Genomic DNA, 24,343 nt, shown 5'->3' with positions numbered 1-24,343 from the left:
GAGAAATTTAAAGCAAGCTAATACAATATAAATTAGTGTATTATGGATCTCATTATTTTTTTGTTATGTAGATAATAAATTTAACTCAATAATTAATGTTATATCAAGAATAGTTGGAACTTTTTAAAAGAAAAAACAATCAATACTTTTTATTTTTTTCATTTATAATTAAATATATAATAATATAAATATCAATCACACACACATATATAATAGAGGTATTAATATATATTTTTTGGAGGTCTAAGGCAATTGCCTCACTTGCCTTGTGATTTCTACAGCCCTGATGGTGCATATTTAAACTCTTTAAGTATTATTTCATGATTTAATTTTTAAAAGTGTATATAAAAATATATTATTTAAAAAAAACTCATTAAATACCCTTCAAAATATTGGTTGTGAGAGTATCTTGGACAACAATAAAAAAAAAAAATTAATAAAGAGGTTTAAGAACGGAGTTCCGAGAGATTACAGGACTAATACGGTAATACCTAAGCGATGGCGACAGCGCTGGTGCGATCAACTCTTCTTCGAACCGCTCTGCGAGGAGGAGGACGTGGCTCCGCCGTTCCTAGTAGAAACTTCGCTTCCTCTGCTCATCACGACGATGCTTGTTGGTCCCCTTCCTTTCCTACCTTACACCCACACACACACACACACACACACACACACACACACACACTCACTCACTCTCACCCGTCCACTTTTCTAAGTTACAATTTCTGCGTTGATTTTCATCATACACGACAATCCAATTGTAAGCTTTTGTTTTTCTTCCATGCAATTTCGCTTTAAAGACGATCATTCCCATTAATGGGAATTTGATGCGTCTGTGGTTTGATTGGCTCTTCCGCATGAGGGCTTGTTCGTGAAACTTTTTTTTTTTTAATTCGGCTAATGTCGATTGCCCTTGGTAAATACATTTGGGAAACGGTGAATGTATTTATGAAATTGCTATAATATACTCTTGTTCATGTTTAAAAATGAGGCATTGAATATGATTGAATTGCTTTCTTTCTTGTTGTTCATCAGAGTGCCGTCTCGAACTTGTGATTTGATGGGTGAAACTAAGATATTGAAATTTATTTCCGATGTCTGATTGTTAAGCCTTTTGTTTTAGCCAATTGACTGCTAAGCCTTACTTTTAACGTGAATGCTTGGTGATTCGGAAGATTTAGATTTATACACCTATATCATTTTCTTTTTCAACTGTTTGGCAACACGCAGCTTGCACTTGAATTGCTGGAATAACCTTAAACAATTGCTTTCCTCCACTGTTATAAGTGCAAAGTAAAATTCTTTACATGTTCCGCTACCCGAATTTATCCAAGATTTTAGTTTTGTTGTTGCACTTGAATTGTTGTAATAATCTCAAAACGATTGCTGTCGCATTGTTATGGGTGCGAAGCTGGTTTTCATGTTACGGATTTGGTAGAACTTCTGCTTTAGGTTTTGATCTTCCCTTTGCTAATACCTTTTTAATGTCATGCTTTTGTTATATTTTTCATTTTCATTGTGCCAGACGAGACTGCCAAGTGGGAGAAGATTACATATCTGGGCATTGCTACCTGCACTGTTTTATCCATTTATAATCTGTCAAGGAGTCATCATTACCATGAAGAGCCTCCCGTGAGCTTTCCTTTCTACACATTCCAGTGCTTTATTGTTGTTGCTTTGAGATGCATCCTTGTTCAGTGCTCTCTTTCTGATTCTTCTGCTTTGTGTTCGTATATGCTTAGTGACAATGCAATTCATCTTTTCAGTATATCTTTTACTTTGTTGTACAGGGATACCCATATTTACACATCCGCAATAAGGAATTTCCATGGGGTATGTTTTTTTCATTTCTTTATGATTCATTGGATATGGTAATCTGACTTTGTTTACTGTCTTTTGTGCTGGAAATATCCATTACTCTAAATAGTTTGTTCTATTTCTAGTATTGTAGCCATTACCGTGAGTAGTTAGTTATCACACCGGTTAGTACAGGGCAACATTTTAATTTTTAAGTTGTAACATTAGTATATTAGAGAAAACCACATATGGTTATGTACATTCATAATGATAGTTGTATACTGTAAATTGAGAAAGGAATGAAGGATATGGCCAACATACTCTCTTTATGCTTTTTTTTTTTTTTTTCCTGAAAAATCTCTGTTCAAATATACTCTTTTATGCATTTGATGCTGTTTATAAGAGTTATGGCTTTTGTAAATCTGCTTGTGTTTGGTTATTTGGATGACTAATTACAACCTCGCAACATTTGATTTCAACTTGAAATTAGTTTTAGCGAAATGCAAGACTATTTTCCCATGAAGTTTGTTGTTTGGCTGTATTTCACCTTTTCCCAAGATTGTTTATTGCTTCGGTTTTACACTGGTTCATGTGGTACCCGCCTAAGGGATGCCCAATAATTTCTGAGAACTTGGATGTCAGCCTAGCTTGTTCTTGGGCATGGTATAGACCAGTGTTTGGATACATGGTGGTCCTTTAAGCTTCATATACACACTGCTCATATATGCTTCATTTCTTCTATCCCAACCCTTTTTCCCGTATGATATATGGCAAGTTGGCGACTATTTTAAATTGCTAGATTACCGCTAGGCAATTATTTTCTTCAAATTATCATTTGACCTGAAATTACAGATTGTTTAAAATGATTCTTTTGTGATGACCAGGTCCAGATGGTCTTTTTGAAGTGAAACACTAGCATCGTTGTCATGCTCAGGGTTATTTTGCGGCACCTGTGCTTTTAACCATTGCTCTTCCCCTGTTGATGTTAAGACAATGCCAATGATGGCATTTTCATATTCTTTTATGAAATTTGATCTATATCTTACGGTACATATTATTTGTTCATGCTTGTTTCCCATGCATTTAAGTAAAATAAAATTGCAATTACATTCGATAGTGTATTTCTGTACGTCAATCTTTTGACAACTTCCAATGAACTTGATTAAAGACGAAATTAGGCGAAGGCGATTGAGTCTTTTTTATTTTGGACCGTGATTGACTGTTTCTAAGACTCATTTTCGTAATGCATTTCATTTTGAAGTATAATTGTAAACATGAATCAAGTTCCCCTGGATACAGATGAATTTTTCATCCACTGCTTGTTTTGCTCTTGCTTTTTTTTTTTTTTAAGAAAATATTTCTTCTTGAAATTTTACACTGGGCTACAGTCTTCCCGTATGCCTATTGCCTATTCTGTGTCGTGTTCAAGATGTTAGTCTTGGTTCCTGGTGGATGTTTAAAACAATTTGAGACTTGTGCTGGAGAAGATAAGATTTGACATTAAATTTTGATGAAGAATGATGGCGACGTGTCATAAATTGTTTATCGGTGGTCTTGATTTAAGAAATAGGGAAAATAAATTACACTTTACTCACTATGGTCCCTTTTATAAGGTGCCTTTTAAAAATAAAATGATGTTCCATTTTTTCTTTTATAATTTTAACAACTCTCTTGTAATTTGAACAAAGCACGGGGAGGTTTGCTTTAATTGAAATATTAGGATATGTTTTAACATGAAGGAATTTAATTTACTTATCTTAACCTGCGTAAAAAAAAAAAAATTCTACAACATGTTATATAAGAAATTAGAGAGAATATTATGATATTTTATTATTGAAATAATTCTAGAATTAGCTTAACAACGAAATATAACGGTTGGGTTGAATTCATTAGGGGGATGTATGCTCAGCTTTGCTGTGATTGTCTTCAAATTCTATTTTGATAACAAAGAAAACAAAGAGGTAGCAAAAAAATGCTACCTAACCAAACTCCCTTGTGACTTGACTAGGCCAATCCGAGATAAGCAGCCTACGAAGATCATTAGGTGGTTGAATAATCCTATGCAAACTAGGTGAAGCCTTAAGTCCTTCCTTAGCAAGAAAGTCTGCCATTTTGTTATGAGCTCTCCTAATAAATTGAATCTTCACCTCCTACTCTTTATTAATAACCTAACAAGCCTTAATAATCAGATCACAATCATAATGTTCTGGGTTTGGCTTATGTTGCAATACAACTAATTCATCAGTAGAATCAATCTCAAGTTGAATGTTTTGACTATCACAATTCCACGCCAAATTTAGCCCAAGCAAGTGTAACACCCTCAAAATTTACAGACCGATTTTTCGCAAATTATTAAAATCATTATCATCCTCAAGCATGCCCATATTTTTGCTATCAAACAGTCGTCTCCATTTAGTCTAGAAACGAAGTTGTGTAGAAATTTACCTTGGGCCCCACATATTAGTCCACCACAAGTTAGAGCATTAGTTAAGGCATAAGCACCATCTACATTAACTTTCACCCACCCTATAGCTAGTGGTCTCTACCCTTCTAGTCTATTCCCAACTTTGAAGTTAGTAGAGTTATGCCTATTCAAACTACTATAGGCTTCATCAGCAACAGTAGACATGGCTCTAGCACGCGTCACAATATCATCTATGCAAGTTAGCTTATGGTTAAATATGAATCTATTATGTTTCTACTAAAGACCCTAACATATGATCATAAACATCACTCCCCAGTCCGTCTTTGAGTTACTAGTCCTCTCTGAGATATTGTTAATAATCCAGCCCTTTAGGTTATAAAAAAAGAAACAAGTTCACGCACATTGAGGGATAAGTCTTCTCTACAAGAGTTGCATATGACCACAATCACAAAGGGAATGATGCTTGCTCTCTGTTTCTTCATTGCATGTAGGACATCACCCATCACTACTCAGGCCAAGTTATAATTTGGCATGATTAGTAAGTAACTTGTCATGATAAGCCAGCTATAAAAAATTTTGACATCGTAGTAGGGCTTTAACCTTACAGATTTTCTCCCATCTAATATGTTGTTTATCAAAGGTAATCAATATTATACACAGATTTTATCGAAAATAACCCATTCTTCTCCCACACCATCTAACTATTGTTCCTCCATTTATCTATTTAATACCTGCTTCTACTTTTTCCCAAGTTGCCTTGATTCCAACCTACACGTTAGAGCTCGCACACTTAATAATCAATCTTAGAAAGCAAGTCATCACCATAATGGCATTTGTTATTGATGATATTAACCCAAAACTCATCACGTTTATGGCACAGATCCCAACCAAGCTTCACGAGGAAGGTAGCATGTTGATTTTGAGCATGATGAAGTCCCAATCCTCCTTGCTTTTTAGGCTTACACACTGTGTCCTAAGCTATGAGGTGAATTTTCCTCCTTTCATTAGACCTACCCTAAATGAAGTCTTGATTACACTTATCAAGAATCTCGCAAATAGACAATGGAAGTAATGAAGTTTGCATAACATGCCCTAGAATAGCAGAAGTCACAGGGGATACCAAGGCAGTTCATCTAGCAAGAGAAAGTGAACTAGGTTGCCATCTTGACAATCTAGTTTTGACTTTGTCAACTGTATCCTGAAAAGTATCTTTACTTACTCTTTTATAAAGCAATGGAACCCTAAGATATTTACCTAGATCTATGGTAGAGAGAAACTCAGACAAGGACTAATCTCAGAGTACCTGGTATGATTCACTATTTCAAAAAAGAACATACAAGTCTTAAAACACAGTTTAACTTTAAGCTAGAAGCTGCACAAAAGGTATCAAGACACCTCTTAATAAGCTCAGCTTGCTATATGCTAGCTTCTACAAAAAGAATAATATTATCTGTAAAGAAAAGGTGGAAAATTGGCGAGCTTATCTTCATGAGATGTATAGGTTTCCATAATTCCTCATTCATCATAGATTGGATAAGGCAAGATAATTTCTTCATACAAATCACAAATAAGTAAAGGAATAAAGGATCACCTTGTCTTCCTCTATGTGACAATGTAAATGTTTCAGTTTTGGCCTCATTCCAAAGATATGAGTTTAATCATGTTCTTAAGAAGTTGTAGTTCTTAGAGACAAGTCTCAACAAATTTTCAATTAACTCGATCATAAGCTTTTTCCAAATCAGTTTTAATGGCCATAAAACCTTTCTTACTCTTCATAGTTTTCATAGAATGAATTACCTCCTAAGCCACTATAATATTATCAAAGCTATGTTGCCTTAGAACGAAACTACATTACTTTGGGGATATCACATGAGGGAGAAAAGTATGAATTCTCGTAGCAATCACTTTAGTAACAACCTTATAAATCACATTGCACAAGCTAATAGGTCTTAAATCACAAAGAGTTTCAGGAGGATATTTCTTCAGAATAAGAATAATGAGAGTACTATTAACATTCTTGATAGCCTTTAGGTTTTCAAAAATAAACTATACCATATGCACAACAAATTTGCCAACCTTATCCTATTGATTTTGATAAAAGAGCGTATTAAAGCCATCCAAACCAGGAGCTGGGGCCCTATATCAAATAATGCTTCGTTAATCTCCTCCTCACGAACCATAGACCCACACCACTATAACACGAAACTCTCAGGCACAAGAAAGGAAACGCCATTATTAATAGATTCATGTACCTGACTCCTTCTAGAACAAGGAAAAGAAATAATGGCATACCATATTTTGAATACGAGCCAAGTCATAGCACCAATTACCATCATCCTCTTTTAAAGCTTCAATTCTATTTAGTTTATGTCTTTGATTAGCATACGAATGAAAAAACTTTGTATTTTGATCTCCAAACACATGCCATTTTAGTCTCACTTTTTGCACCCAAAGTAATGAGTCTTGAATAATAGTGTCCTCAAGCTCTTTCCGTAACTTCAAATGAAAAGCCTCATAATATTCAATGTTATAACCTCTCAAAATCTGCTTTGCAACACCATCAAGTCTATAAAGTAGCTTCTTCTTCTTGTATTCTGTATGACCAAAAACATTCTTATTCTAATGCTTGCAAGCCTCAGCAAATTGCTCCATTGTTTTTAATGGAACTACATATTCCAACTTGCCTCTATATGCTCACCAAATTCATGCAATACCTAGGAAGCAATAAACTGAAAAGTTTTGTCCATGTTTTGAGAGAAGTTAACCCCATACTTAAGCAAACTTAGTCGATGATTAGACTTAAAACTTGGCAAATGCATAACATTAGCATTAGGAAATAAATTTGTCCACCGTTCATTAGTAATAAAATGATCAAGTCTAGCTTCAGAACATCCCCATTTCCAAGTAAAAGGTAGCCCTACAAACCTAAGATCAATTAAGGTAGCTTCCTCAAACCAGCGCCCAAAGTCTCTATCAATCGACATTTGAGATAAAGCTTAAGAAACATGCTCTCTGCCTAGTAAAGTAGCATTAAAATCACCTCCAATGAGCCAAGTAGAATGTTGTATCTGATTATTTAAGCTACATAATTTATGCCATAAATCCTGTTTGCCAACATTAGGATTGGCATAGATGACAGTTAGAAACCTAAAATCATTGTGCAAGCCCTCAATTTTAAAATGCAAAAACTAATAGTGACGCCGAACTACTTCCATAAATTTAAATTTATTATTCCACAAGCACCAAATACCACTACTAACTCCTTTAGCATCAACTGAATCAAAATAAACCCAAGTTGTTTTATAGTACTTGAAGCTTTCTCCTTAAACACCTATGTTTTCACAATAGCCAAAAAATCCAAACAGTAATGTTTTTTCAAGTCACGTGTAAGGCTAGGAAAAGATTTTGCCCCCATACCCCTAGAATTCCATATCATACAATTCATGGGGAAACCTTATTCAACAGGAGTGCTAGCCCCTTAAAAGAAGAACTAACATGGACCTACATTGTATCGCGTTCATGTTGACCATTCAATTGGTTGTCCACAGCCATGTGACTCGATAAACTCATCTCTAATCCTGCGTTAGCATTGATGGTAAGTCCACTGTTTACGATAGAGCCCATGCAAATTTATTGATCTTTTACAAGGCTCGCATGCATAAAGACTCCTTTTTGTAACACACCAAATTTTTTTTTAAATAATTTAACTCAACCATAGTTGGGTTACAGCCACCCAATACATTCTTATATCAATAATTTTAATATAAAATATTTTATAATTGGCTTCAACTTACACACTATAACATTTCAGATAAATTTTTACCTCCCACATGCCATTAGGCTAAATCACATTTGTCCATCCTTATACTCCTAACAAGTAAACTAAATCACATTTGTCCATCCTTATACTCCCAACAAATAAAATAAGCAATTTAGTCAATTTTCAACACAAGCCAGTTATTTGACCTTATAATCATGCCATTTTAACCAATCCAAAGTAAACCAAATATTAAAATTACAGTCATCCAAATTGTACCAAAAATAGAAATAGTTTGAAAGGCACGATTACATTTATATATTCATATAATTGACAATAAACAAAAAGCCCTAATATTGGCAATATAACACATTATAAATCATAAATTAAATACCTAAAAAAGACAGTGAATTTATACCACTAAGCCTCTGGGACTCCTCCACGTGTCACTCGTGGCTCTTCTCCTGAAAATTGTTAACCACATAATGAGACTCAAAAGTCCCAGTAACCAAAGCCAATTTATGATAGTGTATACAAACAGTTAAGTGTGTGCTTACTAAGTAAGAATTAAAAATAATATAATTCCAATAAATATAAGAAATATTACAATACACACAAACAACCATCCTTATATCCCTCCATTAACCTCGAGCCTTAGCCCTCATTCGGTGCTAAATTACCTGGCCAAAGGTAGATTAGCTCGAGCCCTTACAAACCACCTATTGAGCTCCAATAGGGGCGTACCACGTGGCACATAAATACAACAACAATAGCAAGTCTCCCAACACCTCCCACAATAATCAAATAAATTCATAATAATATTACACAATTATATAATATTACAAAATTTATAAATTTCTCAATAATCACCCAATTAACATGAAGTAACACTAATCACAAATTAAAAGCATGGTTACCTTGTGGCTTTTTCAATAAATTATTCCTTAAAATTTCTCTCTTACCACAATCTTCACCAGTAATACAATCTACAAATAACATATTATTTATAAATATTAGTTTCAATTTTTAAAACTAATAAAATAATTCTAATAATAGAATTAAAAATATAACATAATTTCTAATCTCAATCTTAATACAAATCTATAGTTAATACTATTAAGTAAAATTTTTAACTCCTCTTTTAATTATCAATAAACATTAATAATCTAAAAATCAAATTTTAAACTAATTTCTATTATCAAAATTTTCTTTTTATTTTATAAATTCGCACCTAAAATATTCAAAAATTAAAAATTGAGTCTCTAGCTTAGAATCATAATCCTATAGCCATAATAATTCATTTTTCATCCCAAATAATCATCTAAACCTTAATAAATCAACATATATTTTCAGATCTAGTTTAGAATTTGATCCATAAGCCATAAATTTAAAGATCATCAACAAATTTATACTCTAGAATATTTATTATACTACTGACAACCTCAAAAATTATATTTATTCAACATAAATTCATTCCTCTTCCAGATCTTAAATTTTCTACCACTACAAACTCAGAAACCAAAGAAGAAGGATGACTAAGAAAATTTTTTAGAACACTTACTTAGTTTTGAAAAGTTTAAAATCACACCCTAAATATTCTATTAAAAACTCTTACCTTAAAAATTTAGATATTTCACACCGGCGACTCGCGTTCTCTCTGCCTCAGCACGCACGAAGGAATGAATGAAAAAAAAATGAAGGAACAGGTGGGTTTTTATAAAAATTCAGTGGGTCTCACATCTTTTTTTTTATTATTTCTTCTTTTCTCTCTCTCCTCCTTTTTTTTTATATTATTATTATATACAATGATTGTTGTTGGCGGCCGAAAGTAATTTTGTTCTTCTTCTTCTTCCTTTTTTTTTTTGCATACCTTTTTTTTATAATAATAATTTAATAATATTTTTTAATTAATTAATTAATAATAATTTTTTTAATTAATTTTTTTTAAAAAAATTTAATTTAGAATTATATCCTAAGTTAGATTTAATGATCTTTTCCTACTAATTTATTTACCTCTAAATATTTTTTAAAATTTTATTAACCCAAATTAACTATTAAAATTTAAATTGGGATGTTACATTTTTTCCATATCACAAGCCAAGCCCATATTCCTATAATTTTCACATTCCATAACTAACAAGTTATTATATAAGTAGGCCATTTCATTATCATGTTACTCTCACTTGTTTCAGATAAGTTTTTCTCAAAACATCAAAATGATTAGAAATCATAATGGGCCTTGTTGCTAAGCCCAAATCCATTACATTAACCATTATAGATATATCCCTTTCATGTGTGTGATTTTCTTTTCCCCTTAGTATAATTCTTGTTTCACCTTTTCTTTTGTTCTCTACTGGGACCCATGCTTTAGATTCCCTTCCATTTATATCCTTTCCAAACTTTCTCACAACCATATCCTTGCTCGATGCTTTTGAAATCCCTTCATTAACTCCTTTATATTTGAATACCTATGATCCTTGCTTATTTCCCCCGAATATCTCCCCCCATTTTGATTCTTCATCATACCCTTTCAAATCTATAGCTTTTGATGACCTACACAAATCTCTCTAGATCAAATTCTTGGGTCCAAGGTTCACCACTGTCTTTCCTTGTTTTGCCACCATCAACTAATCCCTCTTTGAAGCATCTATCTCGTGATGACTACTCATTGATTGCATTAGTGAAGGGAAATCTTTTGCTTGAAGTCCATACTTCCTACAAGTAAAACAAACTTGATGAAGACCCTCATAAACAATAATTCTATCTTCCCCAAACGCCTCAAAAGCTGGTAACAATAGTTGGCCCAAATCAATTTCAATGCAAATCCTAGTGAAACCACCCTTATTATGAATTGAAGTTGAAAGATCAATTTTTAAGATTTTTCCAATCATGTTACTAATTTTCTAGAGTGATTCAATATTATAAAACTCCATAGGTAAATCTAGAATTTTAATCCATATAACAATTCTCCTTTACCTATAAGCTTTCCAAGGATTAAAATTTGGTCACCAACGTTGCACTAAGAGATAGTGATCGTCGATCATCCAATGGTCTTCTTAGAAGGCATTGTCCCTATCCTCAACATTCATGAAAGAAAAAATATGGTAGCCATTATTTAAAGGTATGACCTTAAGTGCCCCCTGTGGCTTTCACATTCTATTCATTCTGATCTCAAGACTCTATTTCAAAATAGGCACCCCTAACAATTTCACAATCAAAGAATTCTTCCATTGTTTGTACCAAGTACTATATTCCTCAGATGTAAACTGAAGTTTTGGAATTGTCGGCTTCCCATCCTCCTTGATCAAATTCTCCCCTTCCTCTCCATCCTTGTTACATCTCTACTCGACGTCTGCATGCTTTTTCTTAGCCTTTTTATTCTTTTTAATAAAATATGACTTCCATCCCTGAACAATATCATCTTCTTCATCATGCTTCATGAGAAAGCCAGAACCACTAAGGGACAGCAATTTGTCTTTGAAGGAAACAAGTACATGACGACGTCTCCCTGTCTTACCTACCCTCTCCTGTTCCTCCTCCTCAGCCCTAATACCCTCCTTCCCCACTGAAAAAACTATATCAAGTTTATTTAGATCTGGACCAATACCTTCTTTATCACATTCACGACTCCCACCGAGATCACTAACACGTTCCTCCGTACCTCCATTGCTTCCACTCATTCTCTACTGTTCGTCACCAAAAAGAAAGAGAATATTTTGTCTAATAAGGATCATACATGCATGCAGTACAACTACAAGTTGATAAGTAGCTCACTATAAGTTTGAGTCTTCTAATTTTAATTGATTGATTCTTTGTCCTGAAACTCAATATAATCAAAGCTTAAGTCATTAAATTACCTTTTAATCGGAGAAATCATTGGTGATGGGTACAGTTAGAGTAATTAGTGTTGTCTTCAGACTGATTTGTCAGTTAAACTACAATCCATGCCAATTGAGGAAGTGGCAAATCAAGCCAAGGATAGGCAATCCTCCCACCCCATGAAAAAATAGTGAAGAACAAAATGTCTACATAAAATTTTCAATATTTTCATACCCTCTTAATACTTTCTTTTATATTCAATCTCATTTATCCATTTAACTATTCATTTGGTTTAAATGAATAATATATATTTAATATTATAATTACCAATCTTATACCATTAAATTAAATAAATAAATGAAATTGAATATGAGGAAATGCATTGATGGAGGGAATGGAAATAATTCTAGTCTCTATTTCTCCCCATGTTACGTTTTAGTTTTCTCCCCATGGAGCATCCATCGTCTCTTAAATGCATTGATTACTGAATCGTAGTGACCCTTTTTCACGCGCCATTCTCTTTGTTGGACGGAAAATGGAGAAAGATTGCACTCACAAATTAAGAGACAATCGACGCTCATGCAAGAACTTGGCCATTTTGTATTAAAAAAAAATGGTCATTTTAATTGAAAGCTAATGGTTTCAGAAAATAAGCTGGTCCACATATGAAGGAATTCAAATCTTCAAATGGATTAAACATATAGAAATTGCAAGAATTCTTCCCGCCGTGTTTCTGATGTTTTTGGTTGGACGCTTGTTCCGCAGGAAATGGCAAGAAGCCCGAAGAATGTTATACATATCAAACTAACAAAACTAAGCCCATATAGCATATTATTGGCTATGCAATGAATCATACATATCTCATGATAACTAAGACAGAAGCTAGCTGCATGTATAGTTTATTTATTTCAATCATCTATCCGTGGCAGTATCATCATTGTGATGATGGGTTTCTGTGTTGCTCTCAGGCAAAGTTCCCAAATCCATTCGAGCCTCTTTAATATCCTCATGGATTGATGAATCGGCATTGCCATTGTCGTTTGAGTTTTCCGCGTACTCTTTCTCATTTTGAGATTCAACTGATACATTTTGACCCCCATCTTCGTTTTCGTGCGTTTCCCTTTGATCGGTGCTCTTATTTTCATTCTGCCCTACGTCAGCCGTATCCTCAGAGGAAGCCTCTTTATCTTCAGGATTCGAAGAATCAGAGGTGCTGATTGGCACATCTTTACTAGCATTCACTTTGTCATTAATTTCTTCAGTGTAATTGAAATTATCCCTGTCAGCATCACTTTTATATTCTGAGATCAAGGATTCATCTTTGTTCTGCTTGGAGGAAGTGTCAGGAGGATTGACTCGTTCTTGGCTCGTATCTATATTGTCATTACCCCTTTCACCACTGCTTGTTCTGCTCTGATCAGTTTTTGCATTGTCATTGTGAGCAGAATCACCATCGAATTCTGATTTCGAGGATTTACCTCTCTTCTGTTTGGATGAAGTATCAGAGTAAGTGAGATGCACCTCTTGGTTAGAATCCAATTTATCATTCGCATTGGACATTAAAACATTCTCTTCTGTTCCTTCTTTGGCAGAATTACTGTGAGGCTTTTCACCCTGAGCAGATTTACTAGAGCTGTCCTTGGATTCTCCACTGGCAACATCTGTGTTATGGCTTCCAGATGAAGATGATGATGCGGAACCGGCTTGCTTCTCTGTGGCATCTGGATCAGAATTCTCTGTTTTTAGCGTGGTATTGTGCAAGCTGGACTCCTCTACCTCGGAGTTTGTATCATCGGATGTATTCATATGTTTTGTACTAGATATTGCATCTCTCCCATTCTGCAATGGCGAATCCAGAGGATCTTCATCATCTTTGTTGGGGTTATAGTGCTCCTTCTGCTCCACATCTGACCCTGCCTTGGAACTTTTCTTTGAATCATTCTCTGTTTGCGTCTGATTCTCACTACCATCCCCTTGGTTGGTTGTGACTGTAGAATCGGTATTTGCAGTTGTTTCTGATTCTGTTGCATTTGGAACTGATTTATTCTGATCGAAATTGCTCTGCTGAAACTCATTCTTATCTCCCTTTTCAAAGTGTTCTGTCTTGCTATCAATTTCATCTGAGATATCTTGTGTCTTATGATCTACGGCACTGGAGGCATTGTCTCCTGTATAATGCTCCTCTCTGGCCTTGTCATTGCTTCTTTCCCCCTCCTGAATCTGATCTTCGGATGAAATTTGTTCTAGAATCTGATTATGCTCTTCGTATTTTTCTGTGTCATGGTTATCTTCCCTGTCTTCTTTATCTTCCCGCCGTTGACTATTCTCCACATGTTCCTTTTCGCTGATCTCTTCGATCTCCTTACCTTCTCTTTCTGTCTCTCTTGTCTCTTCATTCTCCTGTTGGCTCTCTCTTGTCTCCTTTTCCTCCACTTCATCTATGTTTTCTTCATTCCCCTTGCTGTCATTTTCTTCACTAAATTTCTCGTTATGCTCCTCACTTTCCTTATCTGTCGTGGCATTTTCAGAATTCTCTTCGCTCTCTCTTTCTTGATCTATAGAATCCTGTCTATGATCAAACTCCTCCTCATTGTTTTGCCCATGCTTTTGCGACTGTGCATCGTCATCCACATTATTAATCTCATGGAGCTTGAGTTCTTCTTCATGCTTGCTTACTTCGTCGTTGTCCTCTTTGTGTCTTGCATCTACAATAGAAATTTCTTCCATCGCAGGACGACGGGGGTCCTTCCTCCCCAACTTCGAAACTTCACGGTCAGCTTTGATGCTCTTACTGTATGATACTTTCTTTTCATGCGAGTGTCTCACTTGGTAAACCATCCAGAGACCAACGGCAAGCAGGAGACAGATTTGTATGGCATGCTTCACCTTGAAGCCTTTGGATCTTTGACTCCTCCTTGGAGATGACCTGAACATCTCTGAAACTGAATGTTTCTTACTCGGGATTCAACTTTCTCAGGCACCTGATCACATGGGACTGTTACGTAGTTCATAAGAAAGTAATAAAAATCAAGATCTCCCTCATCACGTTTTCTCAAAAATATGTGCACATTCCAGATTTTACAACACCAAGAACACATTTCACCAGCATTACTGATATCATGAGGCACGGGTGAATCAAATCAGGTATGAACAGGACTCGACTCTTGACCATCATATGAAACCGGAAACCGGCATCAGTTAAAGAAGATAAAAGCACGTTGAAAGGTTGAACAAACAAGAGACGATCATGTTTTCATTATCAAATATCAACTCGGAGGGTACGAGTTAACACGCATCACACGAATTCCGAAGCCAAAGCAGTTGGAAAGAGAATCGGAAGTTGCGGATCAAATGCTGATGCAAGAAAGGCATGCTCGAAGGTAATCGTAAAGCCATAAAGATCTGAAGTGACCGAATTGCAATCTCATAAATTGAAGAAACCCGTGGAGAACAGTAAAAATAGAAAAGCATTACTATGAAGGCATTAAACGTACCGGGAAGAAACACCTCCGCAGATCCGGAAATGGCAGTGATATCAAGGAAGCATTCTATCCTCTAATTCGGGGGGATGGAGCAATTGTGCATGAAAAATAGACAACGGCAGCAAGAGGCGGTGGCAAGAGGGAAGACTTTGCTGTTCCAGTGCCTTGAGAATGTCAGAGAGAAATGAACAATATTCTGGAAGATCGTGGTTTTGAGTTTGCTCAAAAACTGATGTTAGATCTGATACCTGCAAAATAGAGGCGGAGTTAAGACGGGGATAACAAGCTTTGAGGGGTGCAATGCAATACGATGGACATGAGATCTTTCATATTTGATGGCATGTGCCAAGTGGCGATTTGACACAAACGATCACCAACGTCATGAGGCTAACTGGAGGAGAAAATTTTCTGGATCCCAATCTCACATGTGGCATCTTAAGGACCCACACAGGAAATTAATTATTCCGTTATTTTCAATTTTCATCATTTTTTTATTTAACCCCTACGTTATAAATTTACATAATAATTATACTAATTTACATAATAATTATACTAATGTTCTCTCAAATTTTTGCTACTATGGTTTGATAGTCCTTGAGTTCTCATAAACTATGCCTACATACCATCCTTAATATTTGCAAAAGTGGTTATTTTATAAAAGTCTCTCTTTCGATTTTTCACCGAAGAAGTAAATTTTATTCATGAGTTTAACTTTATCTTTTAACGTAACAGTAAATTAAAAGTAATGAAATTGATACAAAATCAGGTTTTCAATTAGAGAGTTCATAAAAAGTTATGCATTGTTTAGATATTTTATGAAAAATATAAATCATTTTGCATTTGTTTAAATCATAAAAAAATTTATTATCTGATAATTTTTAAATTCTATGATATTTCCGTTTATCAAAATTCTCCCTTATTTATCTAATTATATTATTTTTAGAAGCTACTTAAAATAAATTTGAAAATATAAATATATTTTAAGATTATAATTATTTATAGAAGCTCAAACCAATGGCATCAAACTTTTTTAAAAATATTATTTTTAGAAAATTTATTTTTCATTAAAAAATGAAAAAAAAAATGAGCCTTAAATTTAGCATGAGATGGTGGATTTATTTTAAAAACGCTGTTAAGTGAAGTCAAATAGAAAATTACGTTACTCTACTCAAATAAAAAAAATACAAATAATTTCCGTGATCACCCGAAAATCTGGGATTTACCAAACGCTGTAAGCTGGAATTGTGGCATGTACGAGTCGGGTCAGGGTTTCCGTTTGACATATGGATAGTGAGAAGAACAATGTGCCACAAGGTCAAAATGAGGTAGCAGACCAGCTGGCCTAACAAAGAATCAGCTCATCCTCTTTATTTAGTTCTGTTCCTATGTTTTTAAGGGACCTTGCGCAAACGGAGTCATTGGGATTCCAATCCCCTCCAGCGGATTTCCGTTGTTGTAATCACGTCTTTTCCCTTTTTTTTGTACCAAAAAATGAAGAACAATGGGCTCATCAAGGAAACAAAACCGAAGTTAAATGTGTATTGCTATATACTCTCCCAACCCAATACATTGTTACCCAAAATAAAAGTATGGTCTCAGAATAAAAGCCCCATTTTGAAGCCTGGCATAGTAGAATGTAAAATTGACGAATTGTGGCCATCCCGGAGCAACAAGAGTTCATTTTCAATGTAACTCTTCCTTTTTGCCCAAAACCCACAAGGTAAATGGATGCACCCAAAAACTATGGCGTGTGTTTAACCTTGGGCGACTTGACGAGGCCCAATTCTGGGCAGTGTCGCAGAAGGAAAGCAAGGAAAAGGAACACCTGCTGGGACCTGGGAGCATGGGCATCAGATAGTTGGCTGTCTTGTATTTGGTAGCTTAGTGCAGTACCGTTTGTCCTGGCCACAGAGACATGGCAACTTCAAAGCCTTGTTGCTGATATTTACAGCACACCAAAATGTTTCAGCAAAAGCTAGTCCCCGATGGGAATCAGAATCCCTTTTTCTTCTTGTGGTCCCCGAGCTTTTCAGTTGTGCCTGTCTTCACTCCTGACCTTTGCTCCAACATTCTTAACGAGTCTGTGATGCACCTTTCTGGCTTTATGCTCTTCTCGCCTCCCAGTTCTTCCCCCGCTTGCCTCACGTGAGTGCTGCCACTAGTATCCTTCTCCTCGGGTTTTAAACCTATCATTCACTTTCACATATATTTAATTCAAAGGCTTTTAATTTGTTCCTTCTCTACTCATCTTCCGTCGCCACTAGCGCATTTTTACATGTTAAATTCCAATGACTAGTTCATCATGAATTTGAATGGGATTATTTATGTCCATGTCTGCTAGCACCAACATGCAGTTGTTGTTCACATAATAGGGAAAGGTTGCGAGTGTTGCCACTTTTGAAATCTACATCAGGTTGATGCCTGCCCAGCTTTTTCAAGAAGCGATTCCACGGGCTTCTAATTTGCTTCACGACAAACGCTTCTTTGAATTTCAATACTGTTGCGCCAGCATCACATTTCTTCAATAATAATAATCCATCTGTCAATCCTGTACTCCTGGAATCGGAGAGAATGAATTATAGAAAGATGCAATTATCCCCAGTCATAGCCAACATCATATTCATAGGCACAAACAGAAAGTCTAGAGTAAAATGTCAAGTCGTGTATAATACGAGTTTTGTTCCCTTTGCTTTGAAAATTATTAGAAAAAAAGGCTCAACTTCTACTTTTTTTTCTCGCTATACAATACTGGTTATCAGGTAGTTTGGCCTCATTCTCCTCGATCCATGCGCACCCTGCTGTCACTCAGAAAAGATGGCTATGAGTGATTGAATATGAAGCCGTAATCGAATCTTTCTGTTCATAATCTTTTACCAAAATGCAGAAATCGTGAATCAGTATACAATACAAGCATATGGTCACGTTGCAAAATAACTCCAAACAGAAGCTACTCAGCCTTCGCATTTAAATAAAAGATCGCAAGAGATTGTTATATCGATCAGCTGACCCGTTATCGTAGTGTCATTTTGAGATATTGCCTACTTGGATACTTTTTGTGTCCATTGTCATTTTTTAGAAAAAGGGGCAATGGCTACCATTTTTTTTTTTGGGCTCGAAAATCGAAATGTATAACCTTGAATATCACTGAACACTGATCCTAGGTTTCTTGGAGGAACGTCTTGCTTCCTTCAGTGACTGGTAATCTGAGCTATTGCTTTTGTTGTTTGGCTGTTATGTAAGAAGATGTATTAGTCATCACAATACATGGTTGTTATGATTTATTTGCTACTTCCATAATTTCTCAGCCAGCAAAGCACATTGCACTCCCGAAAATATGAAAATTACGAGGACGATAAAAAGTTAGCCCTTGATTTCTGTTGGTGCTTGCGCTGACTGCATGTTGCAGATTGCAGAGAATGTATTGCCTTGGGATTTCTTCTTTTCACGAATTACTGGCGGTTTTTTAAACAGTTTTACACCTGACCTTTCCCCCACTTTATAATAAGTTACGCAAAGGATCCTTAAATTTAAATCGTCAAAGACGGGGGCGCGTTTTTCTTTAATCAATTCATTTTGGTTCTCACAAAACCGAGACATTGCCACCCAAACCTCCAAAATTGTCATAAATAATTATCAGAATTGACAAGGGATTGTTCAAGTTGTTCTCATCAGCATAAGATTTTACTGACAAACAATAACAACCCCCAAGCCAAAACAAAGAAATTAAGGGTAACAGGCTTTTGGCGCCAACACAGACACACACAGAGACCTAAGCCCACAGAATCATGAAATCAGAGATCACACAACAGATAAACCAATAACACCTGTCGCCATAAGAGAAATGGAGGACAGATTTAGAGGGATATGAAGTAATTACAGCAGAAATACTTGACTACTCAGTCTCCTCACATTGGGAGGTAAGATTTATATTTATATAAAGGGTTGACAAAATGAATGGCTTCCAATTACCATGAATATCTAAAGAAACCAAATCAGGGGTTTAAAATGAGGTTCCCACATTTACACTTCCAACTCATCGGCTTGTAGTTGGAATAGTCATCTCCCTTGACGGATGCAACAGTGGATACGGTTGAAGACTTGCGCTTGGCATTCTGCATCTGGGGATTTGTAGGAACTTGAACAGCTTCACAGTGGCCACACCAGCTGCACCTTCTCTCACATCTTGGTGGCCTTGACCCTATCTGTGCCCTCACCGTTGACTTGTCCTCACCAGCCTACAGAAAATTGTTTCATTATGCTACTCATGACAGCCACAATAACATTTTGAACCGAGTTGAGTCCTACCTGGCTGAACCCTGTTTTCTTGACACCTTCCCTACCTGTTCCATTACACCATATAACCAGACATTGTTAGTAAGTCTTCACTTCAAACATGTTTTCTCGGCGTCTAAAACAAGACCGTACCATTTACCTTCAGTGACGGATCCCTGCTGTATCCAGCTTGAAATTATCAGAAACAAAAAAGAAATGCTAATCAAGCTAAGTCTGTGACCGCATATGACATGATTATCATGTTCCATTTCAGAGAAGCCGGAGAGTAAGGAAGAACGAAACCTCAAGTGAAAAGGGAGAGGGATTTTTGAAAGCTAAGCTGGCTCCAATTTCAGGAGAAAAGAAGCAGCAGGAGGAGGAGACTACAGTAAGCAAAGAGGATTTACTATTTAGTTACCAAAATGGGAAAAATGGGACGGAGCAAAGGGCAGTAACTGAATATGTATGCCGCCGAAGCAAGCAATATATATTGCTTGAGGATTTGAATTGAGGTGATGGAACATGGAAAGACAAATGATAAAAATGCAGCGGGGGTAGAAAGGTAGGAGGCCCGAAAAGGGAAACACTTTCTACCTGGGATGACGTGCCCTTAAACAACAAGCCGAGATTATTTAAAAATTATTTTAGAAGAAGAAACAGAGGCCAGAGAAGAGAAAACCCCAAAAATATTATATATAGATATATACAAGACAACTAGGAGCCAGAAACAGCACAAGGCCTAAAATTTCACCGGAAGTGAGGGGCTACCTCCCACTAACAGACATGTATTTACAGCTGTGGTTTTTTTTATTTTTTTTATTTTTTTGAAGGGTTTTATGGTTAATTTTTATAATCTATATTATTTTCAATGTCAAGTTTATTTTTATTGGGGGAGACGATATTGATAGAGAGGGATACAGCCAAAGTAGGAATGGGATGTCTCCGTTTGGGTTCCTTGTATTGCGGCATGTGATCAGAGCAGTTGCACCTTATCACGCCATATTCATCTTTCCCATTGAGAAAGAGAAATAAAATATGAACTCCCTCGCTCAATATTGGAGAAATAATTTTTAATCTATCCCTGTGCAGTCACTGGCATATCACACTTCATTTTCTGGGTTGCAAAATCAGGTTCAGATTTCAGATATGCACCCCTCCTGTTCTCTTCATACAACTTAAATAGCGACTGAATAATGAGGCGCAGCGGCATACTGATGCTTACATGACATACACTTTTACCTCTTACTGTATTATTCCTGTCACTTTGTCCGTTTTTTATGTATTAACGATAACTTGAATCTTTCAACCTGACTCTATCTGAAATTTATCTCTTCACTTATCCAGAGAACATATTTTGGATTAGCAGCAACAGACAAATTTCTCTCATCCAAGCTTCAAGGGAAAGCACGTGCATTACCAATCAAGACCGGCAACGTCGTTAATCAATCAAAGTCAGGCCTGCCTCTCTCTGTTTTTTTTTTTTTTAAGGGGCTGAACCATTTTATATTGTTCGGTTTTTTTTTTGGGGGGGGGGGGTGTGGGGGGTTGGGGGGTCGAGGGGCAAACAGAAGACACAGGAAACAATCTTTGTCACCAAAAACATAGAAACTTCTTTTGTCAACAAAAAATGAATGATACATTTTTATAATCGAATCGCATTATAATTTACAGTATTTCCGATATTATATATATAAGTAACATGACTCTTCTTTTATTGATTCCCTTCATCATTACCACTGAGCCCGACGTGTACTATGAAGGACTGTCGCCCTAGATGTGGGCTGTGCTATGCATGAACGTGACCGTACATTTTTGGTTAGCAGGATTATATTTCGTTTACTTTGAGGAATACATCAGTGCTTCTTAATTTGGAGTTGCGAAGTTTTGATATTGGGATTCGTTTCAGGGACTTGATCGTAGCGTGTAATCCGAAATTTGTTTCATAACCCGTTATGTCTCTGCTTCTGACCCATATGTGTTAAAATCACAAATCGTGCCGGAGTTCAAACAATCTCTTAAGGGAAATAAAGATAAGAATCGGTGTAGAATAGTGGTTCCATGCATGAGCTTCCATTTTCATAGTGCTTGCTTGCTGCAGCTTGCATGCGATATGCTTAAATTGATTGTAGAAAGAGTGTGTGCGGTGCATATATAGCTAGAAGCGTCTGCAGCATTTGTGCAAAATGAGGTGTGGCCTACTTGACAGTAATTCATATGATGACAAAAAAGTATATGAACATTGTCACAGTGGGTTTAAAATTCACCATGAGAATGCTTGTAACGAAAGAAAAGGAAAAAAATCATCAGAATGGTCTCTCAAAGTCAAAACCTATATCATAAAATCAATTGATTTTCCAAGTTAATTCGGTGCGCTTTATTTTCTGAGTGGTCCATGTCCTTGCCAGCCATGCCAAAGGGTCTGAAACAAGGAAGGACTATTTACGCTGTGTAGTCATGATTAGGCCCTTAAACGTGTCATTGCCTTGTCAGATACACACACACACACGATTAGGCCCTTAAACGTGTCATTGCCTTGTCAGATATATATGTATATATGTATGTATGTTCAGTCTTCTGGTACTATATAGCTATATGGTGAAACTGCCTCCTAAGAGCAACATGTTTGTTACTTGACATTATCAAAACAATTAAGAAACCATCAAAAGTAATAAAACACAAAAGAACGAAAGAAAAATGACAACGAAGGAACTCATAAGAATATTAATAATAATTATAAACCTCGAACCATCAAATCTCAATAAGTAGTGATGGATCTCAAATTATATTTTAGGGAGGCCAAATTTTCTTCTTCTTCTACCTTGGGAGGCAAGATTTAACTACACAATTTTTTTAATCAATTTATAAAGCATGATTGTGAATTTTAGCAAAGAGTAGCATAGCAGTTAAACCTGTCTATTCCAATAAGAAGTCATGGTTCTTAATTGTAATAAATTATTTTTTGTTGACTAATTGAAAATTCATGATGTATTTTTGTGAATTTTCAGTTAAAGTTACAAAGATTTTCAAATATATTTTGTTGATTTTTTAAGCAAGAGCAAAAAAATCACAAGTAATTAGCTTACAATTCATAACTAACTTTTATAAATTTTCAACTGACGTTAGAAATGATTTCAAATATATTTTATAGATTTTTCAAGAAATTTATCTATATGTGGACAACAAAAAATCACAAGTAATTGGCTTGCAATTTATAATCGACTCTTATAAATTTTCAACTAATATTATAATATTTTTTATTTTTTTTAAGTAATTTATTTGTATTTTCAATTGATTTTCATAAATTTTTAACTGACAATATAAATAATCTTGAGTTTATTTTGTTGATTTCTCAACTAACTATTAGCTTTTTTTTTTTTCAATTGCAAGACCATGATTTCTTATTAGGATTTCAATAATTTAATATTTATAACTATTGTTAATATTTTGATGAGGCTCCTAATTATTAATTTTTCAAGAGGGGAGGGTGTATTAAAAATGGACACGTGCTTCGAGTTTTAATTAAGCCCGGGAGAACCCAAAAGCATCACAATGCATGCCTTCAAAGGAGTTCGACTCCATTGGGCCCTTTCGGTGCGTCTAACCTAATTACAGCGTAACGTTTGAGCAACTTCACAGGAAGAAGTTGCTTTGCAAGATGTGATTGAAAACTTAAGAAACCAAACATTAATTATCGTTAAAGCCGGTAATCCGAACCCAAAAAAACTAGTTGGTTAATATTAGTTCACTCTAATAAACTCATTGCCCTGTAACTCACTAACAACCCCGTAAACAGCCAACAAAAGTAAACAACTAAATAGAATTAGCTAAATGTCTCCAAATCACCCAAATATCACCCTGATACATAAACAGAGGCGTGTGGTGCAACGGCATGGGCCTCTTCCTCCCTTAACGAAGGTCGGGGGTTTGATCCTCACTTGGACACGGAAAGCTTTAAAATCTTTGGCCAGCTGTCCCACCATTTGAGGTTCCCACAATTCAGTTAATCCAAATAAGTCTGGACCGTTGATATCCCTGAAAGGTGGCCTGCCCAGGACACCGGGTGCAACACGCAAAAATATATATATATATATATATATATATATATCACCCCAATACATAATTATCATCTTTGCCTATTTGAATCTATAGTCCTATTTCGGAATTAATGCCAATCTCCAAAAGCCAGTGAGATTATTTTTCCTTATGCTCCACCCAAAAATATGCGTATAAACTGTAAAGAGAAACAGCTAAGGTTAATAATGCTGCAGCTGTTAAAATAGCACGATGTACTGCAAAGTTCAAAGGCTTTCTCACCCGTTTGAATATATAAAAATCAACGGATGTAATAATCACATTAAGCTTCTACTTTACAATTATTCGAAATGGCTGAGACCCATCATATTCATTCACATGTGGAAGTCCCTGTCCATAGGGCTACAGCTCTACGAGATATACACTGTAGTTTAATTTGAAAATGGTGGACCCACCATTGTTTTCTGCAATATGCAGCTTCTAGGTTGAACCAACTTTCGCGCAACAGCTTATCCTCAAGTGAGTAATAGTCTTTTGGCTAGTTTGGTGCATCATGAGCAAAGGATAAGGGAATAAAGGATCTGATTTTTATCATCTCATGATAAAATAACGACGACTTCCTCTACTCCAATGAGCCATGCAATATCCGACTGTATAATTACTGTGTGATAATATATGTCATGGCCACCACTTCACATATCCTTCTGTATGCATCAAAACAACTAATGTACCTTCACTTTCTGCATGAATTCGAACTATCTC

General features: G+C 35.6%; 3 protein-coding genes across 4 annotated transcripts; 1 reads left to right on the top strand and 2 right to left on the bottom strand.

Moving 5' to 3' along the window:
* The first annotated feature begins 452 nt into the window (after nt 1-452).
* On the top strand, nt 453-2,923 carry LOC129323196 (cytochrome c oxidase subunit 6a, mitochondrial-like). Its single transcript, XM_054969796.1, has 4 exons — nt 453-613; nt 1,523-1,629; nt 1,788-1,830; nt 2,679-2,923. The coding sequence occupies exons 1-4, from the start codon at nt 499-501 to the stop codon at nt 2,708-2,710; spliced, it is 297 nt and encodes a 98-aa protein (XP_054825771.1). The 5' UTR covers nt 453-498; the 3' UTR covers nt 2,711-2,923.
* A 9,498-nt stretch (nt 2,924-12,421) lies between these two features.
* On the bottom strand, nt 12,422-15,564 carry LOC129322907 (uncharacterized). Of its 2 annotated transcripts, none has more exons than XM_054969367.1 (2): nt 15,290-15,564; nt 12,422-14,790 (listed from the first exon to the last, which is right to left on the bottom strand). In XM_054969367.1, exon 2 carries the CDS (start codon nt 14,727-14,729, stop codon nt 12,708-12,710), a length of 2,022 nt encoding a protein of 673 aa, XP_054825342.1. In that variant the 5' UTR covers nt 14,730-14,790; nt 15,290-15,564; the 3' UTR covers nt 12,422-12,707. The 2 variants fall into 2 exon arrangements, with proteins under 2 accessions (XP_054825342.1, XP_054825343.1); XM_054969368.1 differs by having other exon boundaries at nt 12,422-14,776.
* A 3,421-nt stretch (nt 15,565-18,985) lies between these two features.
* Nucleotides 18,986-20,014, bottom strand: LOC129321437 (EPIDERMAL PATTERNING FACTOR-like protein 2). Its single transcript, XM_054967196.1, has 3 exons — nt 19,710-20,014; nt 19,583-19,617; nt 18,986-19,512 (listed from the first exon to the last, which is right to left on the bottom strand). The coding sequence occupies exons 1-3, from the start codon at nt 19,816-19,818 to the stop codon at nt 19,270-19,272; spliced, it is 387 nt and encodes a 128-aa protein (XP_054823171.1). The 5' UTR covers nt 19,819-20,014; the 3' UTR covers nt 18,986-19,269.
* Between the last annotated feature and the right edge of the window lie 4,329 nt (nt 20,015-24,343).

Source organism: Prosopis cineraria, unplaced genomic scaffold (genome assembly GCF_029017545.1).
Source record: "Prosopis cineraria cultivar Desert tree isolate PC_DT_omini unplaced genomic scaffold, ASM2901754v1 PC10, whole genome shotgun sequence".
In the NCBI taxonomy this organism is placed as follows: Eukaryota; Viridiplantae; Streptophyta; class Magnoliopsida; order Fabales; family Fabaceae; genus Prosopis; species Prosopis cineraria.
Note: the sequence above shows the minus strand (reverse complement) of the source record. Positions and strands in the feature narration are given on the sequence as shown.